The sequence below is a fragment of the Fusarium oxysporum genome, chromosome 6 (assembly GCF_000149955.1).
Source record: "Fusarium oxysporum f. sp. lycopersici 4287 chromosome 6, whole genome shotgun sequence".
Lineage (NCBI taxonomy): Eukaryota > Fungi > Ascomycota > Sordariomycetes > Hypocreales > Nectriaceae > Fusarium > Fusarium oxysporum.
This window is the reverse complement of record NC_030991.1, coordinates 2,601,571-2,618,312: the sequence shown is the minus strand read 5'-3', so window position 1 is coordinate 2,618,312 and position 16,742 is coordinate 2,601,571. Positions and strand designations below refer to the sequence as shown.

Sequence of the window (16,742 nt, the reverse complement as noted above, 5' to 3'; positions counted from 1 at the left end):
AACGCCGAGGGACCTCGGCTTGTCCCTCGTGGTTGGTCGGTAGTTCAGGGTCAAGAGGTATGTCCGCCATCTCGAAGTTGAAGGTTCACCGACCATATGAATCGAGTAAAGGAGGAGACATTTGGGTTTAGGCGTTATAACGCGTCGTGATATGTCACAACGTGTCCGATGTTTTACATGGTTAAATCTGTTAATACTTGTGCAGAGATTTAAGTTATATTATTTATATTAGTCTTATAAATAAATAACTTAATGCTACCATACTACGCATGCAGTACGACCAGCCTCTCTTAACTTTGCCAAACAACTGAAACTTCCTTACAATTCTACAACCACAACATCATAATCTGACAAGGTCCTCGCAGCACTACTCCGGACAGTAAAAAGCACTCAATCAGTCGAAGAGTCACATAAGACGTTCTTGGGAGGCTAGAGGTGGTTGTGAACAGGACTATCTTGTAGATCTTACTATGGAAGTTGCAGAGAGCGTGTATTTTTAATAAATGAGAGAAGATAGGGACCGAATTATATTATAGATATACAAAAGCAGCCTCCAAGGAAAATGAGAATGATAAGACAAGTTACGATCAGTGAAAGCTCAAGCACGCCGCCGTATTTGCTGGCCTCGCGGTTAGGTTCAATCAATATGGATGCGGCGGGACTCATGTTTCTTGACCTTCGGGACAATAATACTCAGGATCCCGTCTTGAAAGCCGGCGCTGACACTATCCTGATCCACAGGAGATGGGAAGGTGAAGGTGCGGGAGAACTCGCCGATGCTGCGCTCAGCAATCCAATACTTCGTCTTTTCGCCATGTTTGTCGCCCTTTTCTGGCTGTTGAGGCTGCGATTTATTGTGGTCGTCGCCATCGCCTTTAATAGCTCCATGCGCAGATGGGCCTTCGACAAAACCTGCAGGAGGGTTCCCTGAGGTATAGGTTCGCTCGGACTTTCCACGGATGACCAGTGTCTGCGGCTCAGTAAACTCGAGCTGCACCTCCTTCTTGTTAATACCAGGAAGTTCCCCATGGAGTTCGTAAGCCCGAGGCGTCTCGCAAATATCAAACCTGGGCTGCCAGTGGATCATTCCAGTGTTATGAGTATTCTGATCTTTTCGGGAGTATGTGTCGTAATCTTCGAGAAGTCGGAAGATTGGGTGAAAGGGGGAATCAGAATTATAAAGGCTGCGAGGGAAAAGAGCCATCGTGCGTACTTTGTTGGCAATGGAATGTGGAAAGATGCGTTTGTTGGTAAGTAAACCGCCTATTGTTTTGCGTGCTTGTTGAGAAACTAGTGATCTGCAGGGATACATGGGAAGTCATTATAGCTCATCGTTCTGAAAGTCAGCTGCTGGGGGTATATATAGCATTAAAGAAGGCAAAGTCTTTACATCTGACTGGAGAGGACGCTCCGTGGCTCTATAGAAAGGATTTGCTCATTGTCAATGTGTTGTAAGCTCAACATGATTCGGCATGATCTGATGCAATGATTGAAGTGAAGGGTGCCTCTAAATGCAGCGCCAGTAATACCCATGTGGGAACAGTAGTGTTGTGTAAGTGATCTGACTTCCTTCTAGACAGAGTTTTTGGCATTGTAACAATGACGTGTTTCCTTATCAACTTTACAATTTATGATCTGATCCAAGACGACTCAGTTGACACCTAGAGACATTGTCTCCTGACCGCGGTCTTACCCCGCAATTGCCATCACGCCATTATAGGCTTTAGACCCAATGGTGTAAACCTTCCCTCATGGCTAGCAGTGAGTCGTGCCGACTGAGGTTATCTAAAGGACATTAGGTGATTGCTATGGGCGAAATAGTGACATAATCCACTCAAGCAAGACCAACAGCTAGGTGAGAGGATAGCTGTCTGATCAACTACTATTTCGTCATACCTATTCTTCAATGGTTCCCAATAAGCGTCGAGGCCATGCCATTTTGCCACCTTAGTGCACCTAACTCTGGATATATCGTTCCGTTTTATACAAATCAAGATACCCATCTTAAACACCAAAGAGGAACAAACGGCCTCGTTCACACATATCCTTGTTTACTCTTCATATACAACATGCCTTTAGGTCTGGAAAGCTGTCCAGAACCCGTTGTCGAATGCATTGCTCAGCTGCTAGACTTCGACGATATTCGCAATCTTCGCCTTACCTGCAAATCACTTGCCTTGAAATCCTCACAGTATCGTTTCAGGACGTTCTTTCGTTCGAAACATGTCAATGTCACGGTTGATGCTCTACGGACATTCGCTGAGGGTATTCAAGCTGGGGGTCTTCGATGTCTAATCCAGTACCTATATCTTGTAGGTATTGTCAAGGAATGCGAAAGCCGGAAACCACGGAAGGAAAATTATTGGCAAAAAGAAGAAACACGGAGGATGCAAGTCAATCTACTTAGCCAAGCATTCAACGGGCTTGCAAAATACAGCAAGAACGGAAGTCTTCGGTTGCTTACGCTACGAGTAGCCATTGTCCGTAACGGCGAAGAAATGACCTTACGTGCCGATTCAGGGCCTTTAGTCCCCTTGCAGAAGAGTGTGTGGCTATGCACAATGCACACGTTTGATACAGTTGTATCTGCATTAGCCGCGAGCAGCTTGCGCATTGACAGCCTCAACATCTTCAGCGAACCGGACATGCATTGTTCTAGCTTGGTGTGCGATCAAATCAATGCAATCGACTGGAATGACTCCGGTTTTGCCAAGACTTTGGCAACCCTAAGGTCATTATCAATAAGCCTCTCCACTCGGGTTTTCGCGTTTCGTAGAGCTCTACAAGAGAACAAACAGGACGTGGGGCGATCCTCCAAGAAGGATGCGGCTGAGGTACAAGCAGAAGCTGGAGATGAAAACGACTTTGTCGGCCTTTCAGGACTGCTTCGGCTATGCAACCAACTTGAAAACTTGGAAATAGATTATCTTCGGATCCCAATGGGTTATTCGGCCTTAGTCGGTCATTTCTACTACGAAACCATTCTACAGCGCATAGTCGAACTTGATAGGCTGCCCATCCTAAAGCGTTGCAAGTTTTCTGGGGTTTCTGCCAAAGAGACGGATCTGCTTGGATTTATTCAGCGGACACGAGTCCGTGAGCTATCACTCGAGAAGGTGATACTATGTACAGGAACATTTCGGTCAACCTTCGATTACTGTACCAGCAGGGCGGCAAGTATGACGAAGCTACATTTTGACACTTTATATGAGACTTTATATGATAGGCATTATGTCGAGAAAATGATTTTTTTTGCCGGTGGCGGAAAGTCTCGAATAGGTTTTCCTTCCGCATCCGCTACTGAAAGGCTGGACCGAGAAGGGGAGAGTGTTAGGACTTCTATTACTTACTATATCTCACCACGAACGCCGATCGACAATTCTTGGATCCCAGAATGGGGGAGGTTCAGGCGCACGGAAAATGGCACATGATTGTGAAGATTCGGTTTTTATTCGCTTCTTCCTTTCCGCAACAGAAGTCTCTGATGAAATGTATGTTGCAGCGCAGAGCACACTGAACTTGTCATGGTTCTAACCGTGTGAAATAAATAACCCCTGTCAGTCATGGTGAATAATACCCCTCCTTCCAGCCTAAGCAAAGATCGTGCCACCGACCAAGATGTGAGTATGCTGCCTAAAGCTTAGCTCCGTCCATGACTGACCTCTTCCGCGTAGTCTTATGATCAGTTTAGACGAGGACGGTATGAAAGGAAGCAAGTCTTAACATGGGAGCTTAAGGTTACTGTCAAGCAAGTTCTTAGTTATTATACTTTTAGATGAGTTCCTACCTAGCGCCCACAAGAGATCGGGGCAAAACCTGCGAATTAGCCAATTGATAGTTTATACTTCTAATTTGGACCCTTATATCCCAGGGATTAACAAAGGCTCGACATATCAATCGTAAAATATACCAATGGCTTTTCTATAATATCGGCAGTGTATGTTCTGTGTGTCCGCGCCATTCATGGCCCGAATGTGTGGTTTTGTTTGGTCCAGCATATTTGGATTATTTCGTATAGGGTAACATACGTCATTGGTATATATATGGTTCGGAAAGCAATTAACGTGTTTGATAAGCGGGTGAGCCAGATAAGCAGGTGAGCCACTTTTTATCACCTAGATAATAAGATTACTTCTAAAAACACCATAACGTACATGATAAGCAGAACTTATCGTGGGGTCGTTTTGCGGAGTAATTTCGGGAAATCGTATGTGATTACACAACTACCATCTGATAAGTGCCCGGCGCCGCGCACGCGAATATCTCGACGGTTAGGAGCCAAATCGATGCAATTTCAGGGCCGGAGGACTGCTACGCTCTGGCGGTCCGTTTGGTTCAAGAGCGACGTTGTATAGATGAGCGGGCGCTGAGATATTTGCATGTGCAGCGGCTGGGGGGCCAGGCTTTGCTGCAAGGACTACGACATAGCAATGCGCTAATCCTGCTGCTCCTTAATATTTAAAAAAAAAAAAAAAAAAAAAAAAAAAAAAGAATTAATAAAAGAATATGCCTTCTAGATAGATAACTGGATACAGACTAGTTACCGCTATAAATATATAAAGATCCTACCTGATGGCCAGCTTACTGTCGACGAGGGGCAGTCCGCCTTCTCCCTAGCCGAGCCCAGCGCCCCCGATGGCCCTGGCCCCGAGTCGGCCTTGGTCCCGGGCCTGGGTCATCGGGCACGGGGGTCCCTACCTGTACCCGTATCCGGCCCTGGCCCTGGCCCCGCCGGCGGCGCTGTTTGAGCTCGTCGATGAGCCGATTCAAGCTCTGGCCGGCGCGTAAGAGCTCTAGCTCTGCAACTGCCTCCTCCTCGCTCTTGCCGGACGCCGTGCGGGCCAAGAGCTCGTCCCAGATCACCTTCCGGCGACAGAACTGCACCCTGATCCCGTTCCCCGGGCGCCAGCGGCTTCCCCACGTCTCTTCTAGCACCCGTACGGCCGGCTGACCTGCAATCCCTTCCTCCCATTCCTTCCAGACATCCCGCACTGTAAAGACCTTAGCCAGGGCTGCAACGACGGGCATACCTGGTACTGGAGGCTCTGGAGCCGGAGCCGGAGCCGTATTGAAGTTCAAGGTAGGGGCTGTCGACGGCGCCGGCGCCGGCGCCAGCGACACTGCTGGCCCGGCTCCAAAGTGGCCGGTAAAGGTGACAGGGACCTTGCCTTGGAGGAGGGCATCGAGGCCGTCCTGAATTCCTTCTAGCTGGGCCTCTAGCCGGATGGCCAGCCGCTGGCTATTCTGTAAGACGGCCTCGCGTGTGCTCTCTAACACACCGCTAAGCTCTGGCAGCGCGCATTGTACGAGCAGGCTTAACGGCTCCGTAGCCCCTACCGCGTCAGAGCGAACGGCGACGGCGAACTCATCCCATTCGGGCCCGTTAAAAGGGGCGTAGGCGAAGAAGGGTAGCGACGGATAGCGAGGCTGCAATACAGCCAGGTCCTGTAACAGTACTATGCGCAGGCGCCGCATAAGCTTAAGGAAGCCGTCGGCGGCTAGGTCGTCGTCGTCGAGGCCACCTTCTGCCCAGCATTGCCGGCGCGCGCGAGCCTCAAAGCGAGGCTCCCACTCCTCGATCCACGGCCAGAGCTGCTTTTGTAAGACGTACGGGGGCTCGTGGCCGCACGCGCGAGGAAGTAGTCCCGGGTGACGCCGAGAAGCCGGCAACAATACGCATGAACTGGCGCGGTAGACGCGTAAGATAGGCCTGGCAGAGCACGCTCTGGTTCCAGCGGCCGGCCTGCGAGATCTGGGCGAGCGACGTGCCGTGGGTCTCCGCGTCCTGGGCGCCTACCCTGCGCGGGAGGTGCGTCTTCTTTGACGCCATAAGGCCAGCAGCACCGAAGATACGCCAGGTCTCTTGTAGCTGCGTCGGGTACGAGAGCTCCTGCTCGCGGTCCCGTCCGACAAGAACCTTGATCCGATACCAGTCCTGGCGGCGCCGGAAGGACGGGGACGGCTCGCCGGCAACGTGCCAGCGCCAGAAGAAGAGCTGTGCTAAGGCCCCTTGCGTACAGAACAAGGGGTCCTTATGCCGGAGGGCACCCATGAACTCTTTCTTTGCCGTCTTGTTTAGCTTACCGTCTTGCAAAAGGGTAACGAGGCAGCCACAGGGGCTCGGGCCTTCTGAAGACGGATAGTCGAGTAGAGACAGGTCTGCAAGCTCCATCTTACGGCGGTTTTCCCCCGTAAGAGGTAGTAGTGGCCGAATAGGAGGTCAACTCGCGTACGGAGGTTTTGCGGCATGTATGCGGCCCCGCTGAGAAGGAGATCCTGGACCCGGAGCCATTCGTCGGGTGAATAGCCGGCCTGGATCCCGTCAGTCCCGCGGTCTTTAAAGGAGGCGCGGTCGTGCTTCCCCCGCTGCCGGCCGCGTTGCTCAAGGAAGCCTCATACGGCGGCGCCCCGGGGGTTTTCCGTGTTTGCGTTGCCGTGGGCTACCTGGAGCCGCCAGAGCTCGATAACGGCCGCGATATAGGCGTCGATAGTGCCCCTCGTAAGCAGAGATCCTTCGGCAAGGTCTGCTGCAGCTGGCGCAAGGGCCGTGGGTGGCACGTAGCCCTCGCGGTCGTCCGCAAGCAGCTCGGCGGCCTCAGCCAGGGGGACCTCTAGGGCTTCGGCTAGGCTTTCGGCCTCTGCCAGGGCCGCGGACTCGAGCTGCTCCTGTTCGAGCTGCCGCCGTAACTGTACAGCCTTTCCTTTGACACCCCGTGCCCGTGGTTTCTTTTGCGGCGAGGCAACGCGTCGTAAGAGGATATCCTCTTTGAGCCACGCTGCTAGCTTGTCTGGAGTTACGAGCTCGCCGTCGGGCCAGCTATAAAGTGAGCCGTCTGCCGCAGCCCGAGGCGTACGGCACCAGGCCTATAAGTTCTCGTCTATTAGCCGCCTATGGGACTCTACGTAAAAAAAAGAGACAAGGGCAAAGGGGAAAAGAGAGGGCGGCGGCCGGGGGAACGTGCCTTCCACTCCCGCTGCTTCGCAGCATAACTCCGTGCCGTGTTCGCCGGCTGTTCGTCCTTCTTCGCCTGAAGGCCCGCCCTCCGGGCGGCACGGGCACGCTCGTCTGCGGCCGTGTACGAGTCGTCTGCGGCCATCTTGGTCGATCAAGGCCTTTCGACGTGGTGTTTGTTTCCTGTCTGGGGCCTGATAAGTTGCGGGGAACTTATCAAATGCACTTATCAGGCGCCGCGCACACGATTTCACGGGCCGCTTTTTGCGGGGGATAAGTCGTCACGTGGTCGGAGCGAATTACGACGTAATTGCGGGCACCATCGATAAGCATGTGAACCATCCAAGTATGTGAACCACTTTTCCTACACCATATAGGCAGATATCATCATAAAAACACAACAAATCAATTAATCAATTAAAACTACTTACTATATTCTTCCCCAGACATCCTAATTACTACCTGACACGTCCTTGCATTATGTCCGGGCTTACCGCACACTCCACAGCGCCGAACCCCCGGTCCGACCGACTTTCTTTGACCGCTACTTCTTGACGATTCTGCAACTACCTGCGCATCAACATCCATCTGGTCAATTGCCTGCCTTGCTTCATCTACTATCATTACTCCTCCCTTCTGTAGTCGGGTTATTTTTGCCCTTCGGCACCGGCTTAGTATCTTATTTGCCTCTTGAACATCATCCAGCCTGGCTGTCAGTATGGTAATCTTATGCATACATTCCTTTGTTGACTTCTCTAAAGACTTCATAGCTTCAATAACCGACTCTGGAGAGCTACTGTGATGTCTTCTGATTCGTCGTTCAAGGTATTCAGACTGAGAGCCAGCCTCAAGCACGGACTTTGGCGTCTTTGAGACCCAAGGGGTTGAAGGGTTAGCGACCTCTTCAGCAGGCGTTGGAGTCCGCAGCTGCACATCAAGCTTTGAGATCACACTTTCTGGGTCTAAAGGAACAAGCCCGGCTCCTCTAAAGGCTGACTTGATATTTTTTTCGGTCATAGTAGCTTGATGCGCGGCATAAAAGGCCGGGAAGAACTCGGTCTTACAAACATGTGTTATAGAGCATCTGATCAAATGCTCAATTTCTCGACCGTAAGCGTTTTTAAGTAGGTTAAAGTACCCAACATCAAGAGGCTGGAGTAGATGAGACGAATGAGGTGGCATACAAAGTGTAATGATCTTATGTTCCTCGCAATATCTGTCAAAATCGACAGAGTGGTGACTTTCATGGCCATCGAGGATCAGAAGACGATAGGAACCAACTGATCGGTTGCTTGTACACCGATCAAGGTGCTTTAGCCACTCAAGACCTAGCTCGTTATTTGTCCACCCATTTTGGCTCGTTGCAATAACCCAATCGGCTGGGAGGTTGCTTTCTCGGTACCAGTTGGCGAGGTGATATTGGCCCCCACCGATGATAAACGGCTGGATCGCCCAGCCTGCCGCATTAATCGCCTGAATGACCGTAATCCATTCCCGGTTTCCAGGCTGCACTGATTTAGGTCGTCCACGCCTGTCTGTGCCTGTGACAACCATTCCGCTTGCAATCATGCCTATAAGGAAGCCAGTCTCGTCAAAGTTCCAGATATCATCGGATCGAATGCCGTACTTCGCAATTGTATTCGCTACAAGCGTAAACCAATTGCGAATAATAGTTGGATCTTCGCGTTTGGCTCTCCGATAGTCATATTTACGAAAAAAAAGCGCATCTTAAGCTCTTTATGGCGCGTGACGAAGTTATGAGCCCAGCGCTTGCCGACAGGTAGTGCATTGCGGTCAGCAAGCAGTCGGTTGGCCATTTCTTCAACAGCACGCAGTCGGGGAGGAAATCCTCGCGTATCTAGGTCGAGAATAAACTGAACTATAATCTGTTCCTCTAGATTTGATAAACGGCGTGATTTTGGAATCCAATCGCATCGAGATTGGAGACCATTCTGTCGGTGACGTAAGGTTATGCGATTAACTTTATACATATCTGCAGCGCATCGGAGGCTTAATTTAGGATTATTTTGAAGTGCCTGAAGGGCAAGAAGTATTCTAGCTTCGTAATTTGGGTCTGACATGCTTGGTGGTTGATAAATCAATTGATTAAGTGAAATGTTAGGTGTAGGAGGGAAAAGTGGTTCACATGCTTGGATGGTTCACATGCTTATCATGTACGTTAACCTTTTAAATCAATTAAAACTAATCGCTATATTCTTCCACATTAACCTCGATTTCCTCCTGACAGGTCCTTGCATTATGCCCGGCCTTGCCGCATTTGCTACAATGCATAACTCTCGGTCCCCTTGACCCTCTGCAACCACCACTTCTCGACGACTCGGCCGCTACCTGCGTATTAACATCCATCTGATCAATTACTTGTGATGCCTCTTCTATAACTAGGGGCCCTCCTTTCTGTAGTCTAGTTCGTTTTCCCCTCTGGCGCCGGCCTACTATCTTATTCTCTTGTTTAAGTTGTTTTACCCTATCCTCTAGTAGGACTATCTTATAGACAAGAACGCTTGTTGCCTTTTCAAAATGCCTAACAGGTTGGATAATTGACTCTGAGGAGCTGCTTTTATGATTAATGATCTATGTCTTTAGATACTTAGAATATAATTGAGCCTCTAGTACTGTCTTTGGGGTCCTTGAAGCCCAGGGGGTCGAAGGTGCCGTGACCTCTATAGGAGGCGTCGGGGTCCGTAACTGCACATCCATCTTTGAGATGATATTTTCTGGGTCAAGGGGAGCAAGCCCGGCTCCTCTAAAACCTCCCTGGATATTACTTTCTGTAATAGTAGCTTGGTAGGCGGCGTGGAAGGCGGGAAAGAACTTGGTCTTTGATATAAGTCACGGGACCGGGTTCCCGTCACCCCGGGTTCCCGTCACCCCGCTTTAAGCCTCAACACCATAACCTCGATATCTTCAACTATATAGAAATCAATAGAAAGAAGCTTAATTTTAATCTAATTTCTTTATACTAATAAAAGAAGCTTATATTTATTAAAAGAAATAACCTAGTTAACTTTACTTCCCTGTTGTATTTACTACAATAGTGTCCCTTTGCTTCATAGACCTCCTTTAAGCTATATACCTTCTGATTTGGATCTAATGTAAGCTTCCTTCTCCTTGAGACCTCTGATTGGTTGATTTTCTCGCTTAATATCCTATTTTCATCTGATATTAAAGCTAATTCAACAGCCCGTTCATCAAGTCCCTTTCCAATCGTCTGAAACAAGTGCCTCTTTGTTGGTGTAAGTGCCTTATTGCCTAATTCGGCTCTTGCAAGCTGCATAACATCAGATAGCTTATGTGGTGCTTTAAGATAAGGTAATTGAGAGCTTGTATTAGCTGGTGGTGTAGTCGGATTGCCTGATTCGGCAGCTTGAGCCTCATTTTCATCCGGCATTACATATTTACTTGATAACGGTCTCATAACGTTAATAGGCCACAAGTCTGATGCAAGCCAGCCGGCCCGGATCTTCTCTTCGGTAAAGGCAGCAGCCCAAGCCTTAAAATAACACCTTAAAAAGGCGGCCTTAGCTGTATTTCCTTGTTCAACGAGTAGGGCTTCCAACTCAAGTTCGCGGCGATATATAAGCTTCAATAAGCTAAATATAGTTAAATCAAGAGGCTGAAGGACATGTGACGTATACGGCGGAAGGTAACAGGGGTAGATATTATGCTTAAAGCAAAGAAAGATAAACTCATCCGTTAAATGGCTCTCATGCCCGTCTAAGAAAGGAAGTCTCTCTTCCCCTTCCTTTTTAGGCAATGCACACGGGATGAAGACCTCCTTGAGCCATAGGGCTGCGATCTCGTTAGTGGTCCAGCCCTTCGGTGACGTTGCAAAGCGCCAATTGCCTAAAAAGGAAGGATCCCTCGGAAACCATTGTTGTTGCGGCTGATCCCCTTTGAAGATAACAAAGGGCGGAAGGGCCGTGCCGTCGGCACATATAGCTTCCGTTATTGTAACCCAGCCGCGCCTATGAGGGCTTCTTTTTAAGGTCTTCCTCTTCTCTGATTGGCCAACTACTAAGCCGTTAATACTGACCCCTTGGAAGATCCCCGTTTCATCCATATTCCAACGGTTACAGCCGCGGATTACCGTGATCTCGGGCTTCTTTAATTGGTCGAACCAAGTCCGGATAATAATTGCCTTTGCCCCTTTAATACGCTTATATTCAACTCTAACTGCTTTAAGCGTTTTGATTCGTTCAGAGCGTGCGAGAAATCGGGTAACCCAATGCTTGCCGAGAGGTTTGTTATCGCCTTATAAGCTTAAAATACGGATACCATACACAACCCCCCTTTCGACAGCCCCACCCTTTCGTCAAGCAAAAAAAAAAGAGGACCACCAAAAATGGACAACTTCACTTGTAAACAACTCGGCCAAAATGAGGGACATGTGCAAAATATCTCATCTCACAATAGCGAACAACTATCTCTATTGGAATTTAGGTCTTTTGATAAGCCGTCCTGACCGCGTGGTCCGTTGCTGGGGTACGGCTTCCTCTCTCACTTCAATGACCGAGCCAGCCTCCGATTCTGACTCTTGCTCGCTTGAAGAGATAAATTCCACCCTGACAGGCGTATAACGAGTCACCCCTTCTGGTATGGACTCTTTACCAGCTAGAGTCTCTCCAAGAGTCATGAAACGTTTGTTAGGATTCGGCACCGCCTTCCTCTTCTTCCCTCTTTTCAGCCGAGCCAATTCTTCCTCTAGGCTGGCAATCCTCCACGTATGCGCCGCTACTGTCTGCTGATGAGCTTCAAAGCCCTTGGCTATCACGTTGTACCGTCTCCGCGTCTTTGGTGTTTTGTTCAACCCAAGATCACGAATTTGACGGCTCGTCTGTGGCGTATCGTCTGAGCCAAGATACGGCCTAGGTTTAGGAGTCGCTCTTAGGCTGCCGTTTGGCCTATCTTGTTGGATTTCAGGGTGCCGTAACGCTTTCGCACGTGAAATGGGCCAGTTTCCAGTGACCTTCCAGCCTGACAGTATGTTCTTCTTAGTCATTCCAACTCGGCGAGCCTTGGCGTAGGCCCTGATGAAATTGACCTTGTCCATTGGAGCGGAATCAGTCAATGAAGGGAACTTTTCCAACTCTCGTCGATATGCAGCCTTCAACGCGTTGAATACTCCATTGTCTAGTGGTTGAAGTCCATGAGAGCAGTGTGCTGGTAGATAGCAGCAATAAATGTTATTCAAAAAGCACGTGGCCATCCATTCATCCTTCCACCACTCAGCACTGATCGTGAGATGGGGAAAATGAAGGACATACTGTTGCATGGCTTCCGTGACCATCTAAAATGATCAGTCTAGCGTCTGACTCATCAGCAGGTGTCGTCTGGGGCAGATAAACTCTTTCAAGCCATTCAATGCCTATGTGGTCATCAGTCCACCCGTTGGGCGAAGTTATGTAATACCAGTCTGCTATCTGCTTGAACTCGTCAAGAAACCATTGTTTCTGTAGTTCTTTCCCCTTGAAGATTATGCCAGGAATTAAAACGCGGCCGTCAGCAGTGACAGCTTCGATGAATGAAGTCCAATTTCGAGTTTGTGGTCCTTTGAGAAAGGCCTTGCGCTTCGGGTCCGCGCTTCTAACAACCAAGCTATCTAGTCCTGAATGAAGAGGATTAGTCGGTCAAAAATGCAAGCACCGACAAGTAATAGAGGTGAATACTTGCCGAAACCTGTCATAATACCGCCTTCATCAACGTTGACGGTGTTTTCAGGCTTGATCCAGCCATACTGGCCATCCCGGATATCAAAGTACCAATGAACCGCTCTAGGTGTGAAAGAGTCGAACCTCTTGGCTTCTTGACGTCTACCCATCTTGGTCTTTAGGTCTGCGCGGCGATTGATAAACTTGATCACCAAGTTACGTCCTAAGTCGGGATGTTCGCCCTGCTGTCTCAGCAGGCCCATGACACAAGCGTGGATCTGACTGTGGGACGGAGCATAACCTAAGGACTCCTGGCGGAGGATTCAGAAAGCGAGCCTATCTTCTTGGTTCTTGGACAAACGTCGGCGAGGCTGGGTCTGGTCTTCAGCGGCCCCACGGCCGTTAAGTCTATCAATGAGGGTCGTTCGAGGCACTCCTCTTCTCTGGGCCGCTTGAGGGGGTGAAAAACCATGATCGGTAATGTCCAATATGGCCTCAGCCATATCGTCCTCTGTATATTCCCATTGAAGTCGTGATTTAGCCATTTTTCTGCTGTTGTCGAGGGTAAAGATCAAAAATCACGAGAAAGAGAGGTGAGGAGGTTAGTGACCATTTTGAAAATATTTCAATAGCATGACTTGCATATATCGCGTGCCCAGCACATCCTCAACAGGTCAAAATAATTATCTCCACTCATTTATATAATCAATAAAAGAAGCTTCTTTTAGGTAGCTATTTATTCTGGCCAAATTTCGTATAAGTGAAGTTGACGAATTTTGGTGCTGCTATTTTTTTTTTTGCTTGACGAAAGGGTGGGGCTGTCGAAAGGGGGGTTGTACCGCTATAACTCATGAAATTCGGTAGCGCCTGTGGATCCCATTAGTGTCTCGCTAGCCCTATTAGGAAGGTAATTCAATGAGGCTCTTCCCCGCACATATCAAACCGGTGATCCAAAAATATGCAGCCCTGGATTCAATTTAGTCGCGCACCACTTCTTGCATCGCAATTGAAGTCATTATAATACATACTATATATCAAAATGACTGGTGGATCGAGCTCTGTCCGGCGGTATAATTCTGGGGCCGGGCGACCGGCCAAAGCCGCAAAACCTGGGCCGAAAATAAAGTCAATCCAGGATCGGATCTATAAGGTCAAAAAGCCGGTTAGGCGGAAGGAAGAGTCTCACCCAAGGGCTTGCCGGCTTGCCGTTGTAATGTTTCTCTATCATCACCGCATTTTCGATCCTGACCATCACAAATCAATTGAGGGATACAGAAGACCTACGCAGAAGGAAGCTGCTGCTTACTTTCAAGTTAAACAGCAAACAATTAGTGATTGGTATAGGCATGATATTATCTCAATTGAACAGGAAAAACGAGCTTATTCCCCCGTGTGGCCGCAGCTCGAGAAGCAATTGTTTGAAGACTTCATCCAGCTGAGACTTCAACAGCGCGCTGTATCAACTGCATGGTTCAGAAAACGGGCAAAAGATATATTCACATCATCAGTATCATCCGAAGAACAAGCTGTACTATTTACATTCTCCAATGGCTGGTGGGCAGGCTTCAGGAGGCGATATAATATCATCAAGCGCAGAGTCACAAAACGGGCTACTCAACAACCTGAAGCTTATCGCGAGATATGTGGATCTTTCGGTAAATTCATCAAGCGCGTACAACACGATCAACAATTATCACCATTAAAACAGCAATCATCACCCAAAATGGATATTGAAAACATCCTTGATACGCCCCGAAGACGCTTTAAACAACGGTATACTTTAAATGTTGATGAGACGCCTATAGCCTTTGAAATTGACTCTGGAGATACCTGGGATTTACAAGGCTCCAAAACTATATCGGTAAAGACTGTACGCAGTGGGTGGGAAAAGCGGCAGGCAACGGCGATTTTGTATATCTTTGGGGATGGCGTTTGCCGGCTTGAACCTACGATTATATTTAAAGGTTCCCCAAGCGAGAAAAGCAGGATATTTAAAGATGAGGGTAATCAGTACGCTCCGGGGATCAGGGTGATATATAATGAACACGCATATAATAACGAAGACCTGATGGAATCGTGGTTGAAAGAAGATATCCCGACCGTCAAATCAGCAACTGAGGACTTCCTTTTGGTGATGGATGCCGCCTCTTTCCACCTTACGGACCGGATCAAGGTCGAAGTCAGGAGACAGCTGTTGACTTCAGCTCTTATCCCGGCCGGCTGTACGAGCTTATTACAGCCGTTAGATACAACAATAAATAGACTATTTAAACAGTTTTATCGTGAGGAAATGGATATATATGAGTTAGAAGAAGAACGGAAAGGAAAGACCTATTGGACGATCAGCGAAAGAAGAATCATGACAACGTGGATTGTCCACAGAGCTTGGGAGAGGATAAAAAAAGAACGGGATATAATAAGAGACTCGTTCCTTCGAGCAGGGATAACTACAAGACCAGACGGAAGTCAAGATCATCTTATTTCCATCAAAGGAATTGAAAATATCGACTTTTCAGGCTGGGAGAAAGCTGGGGATACATCTATCAAGTCAGAAGAGCTTGTGGACCGGCTGTGTGACGAAGAGGAGCTTTCCTTCGGTCCCGACGAGGAATATGGCGAAGATACCCTCATTTTCACACTCAGACGATTGAAAGTCTCTCAATTACGGCAAATGGCTTCTTTGAACAACATTTCCTCGTTAGGGAAGAAGTCCGACCTTATTGAACGTCTGAGAAGTCATCTAACTACTATAGAAAAAGTTGGGGACTCAATTACAGTCCAAATCGAGGATCCTGACGTTGTATTCGCAGTAGAAGATAGTCATAGTTAGTCCTGACCGTCAAATTGATCATCAACCCAGAAAAAAGCCTCCCCTTCCTGCCACTCGCGATAACGGCCGAGTCTTTGATCGAATTTATTCCACCTTTTCCCCCTGCGTTCAGGCTTACAAAAACACCATTTTCCCATCTTTAGGACATCGTCAACTAATTGACAACTTCGTATTCTAACCCAACCGTAGTAGATATCGTTTTTCGTCAGGGAAATCCCTTGAGGTTGACCGGGCGAAGAGGGGAGTCAATAAACAAGGCGGTAGGTCTGTCCGATCTCGAAGCATTCGTCGTCATCGAAATCTTCGGTTACATCTGTGAAATTCATCAGGGTCGCCAAAAATTGCCGTTCTTTCGCATACATATACATATGATATCAATAAATGCATTCCTAAAATTAGAAGTCATTGCGACCGTTAGAAGTCGAGATATCGGCGAGTTACCAAGGAGGGAAGGACAGTGGAGGTTGGGTTCGCAAATTGGTGGTAACCACATACAGTTAGAAACTGCGGGTCCATTCCTTAGCTTAGACCCACAGGCGCTACCGAATTTCATGAGTTATAGCGGTATATGGTAACAAGTTGCCTGATTTGGAAATAGGTTAACGGAGTACAAAGGGTATCTTGAAGCCTTAAAAACCGGATGATATCGGCTTCAACGGTCGGGCTGAGCCGCTGTTGATCGGAATGAGCCTTCTTTTGAGGCCTGATGCCCTTGAGTCGATCCCGTAAGCTTGATCGGGGTACAGAAGCTTCCTTGGCGGCTTTGAGCTCTGATTGGCCATTTTGAACAAGGTTAATTGCTATAAGCATATCTTCTTCCGTATAAGAAGGCATTTTAGGCCAAAACCGGATGAAAATCGTGATATAATATCGACTTTTTAAGTAATTGAATTGATGAAGGTTATGGTGTTGAGGCTTAAAGCGGGGTGACGGGAACCCGGTCCCGTGACTTACTTGTGGGGGCCGGACTCCTGTTAAATACGCACGAATACGATGGGGTGAGTGTATCCAAGTGTGGACCAGAATGTTGTGATGTTATTGATCGTCGACTTGATTCTTTGATCAGTCTGTCAAAGAGGGGTTTCACCCCTCTTTTGGATACAAGAATAATATTGCAGTAAGGGAAGTGGAGCCCATTCCTGTTGGATTAGTGATAGCGCCTCGATAAAAGAAACATGTATTTTGTGGGTCCCGGATATATCAATACCGGGTAGCGGGGAAAACACCAAAAAAGGACAGAACAGAGACAGAAGCTCCTGGGGACTAGATTGATCCTCAAGTGTGAAAATTA

General features: G+C 48.2%; 2 protein-coding genes across 2 annotated transcripts; both read right to left on the bottom strand.

The window, feature by feature from the left end:
* Window positions 1-637: 637 nt before the first annotated feature.
* Window positions 638-1,204, bottom strand: FOXG_16233 (uncharacterized protein; the record flags this gene model as incomplete). The annotated part of the gene is made up of 1 exon (XM_018396302.1): window positions 638-1,204. The coding sequence occupies one exon, from the start codon at window positions 1,202-1,204 to the stop codon at window positions 638-640; it is 567 nt and encodes a 188-aa protein (XP_018256858.1).
* Window positions 1,205-4,581: 3,377 nt separating this feature from the next.
* FOXG_16232 (uncharacterized protein) lies at window positions 4,582-8,769 on the bottom strand (the record flags this gene model as incomplete). Its single annotated transcript, XM_018396301.1, has 6 exons — window positions 4,582-5,592; window positions 5,630-6,061; window positions 6,115-6,312; window positions 6,400-6,864; window positions 7,523-8,578; window positions 8,665-8,769. The coding sequence occupies 6 exons, from the start codon at window positions 8,767-8,769 to the stop codon at window positions 4,582-4,584; spliced, it is 3,267 nt and encodes a 1,088-aa protein (XP_018256857.1).
* Window positions 8,770-16,742: the final 7,973 nt, after the last annotated feature.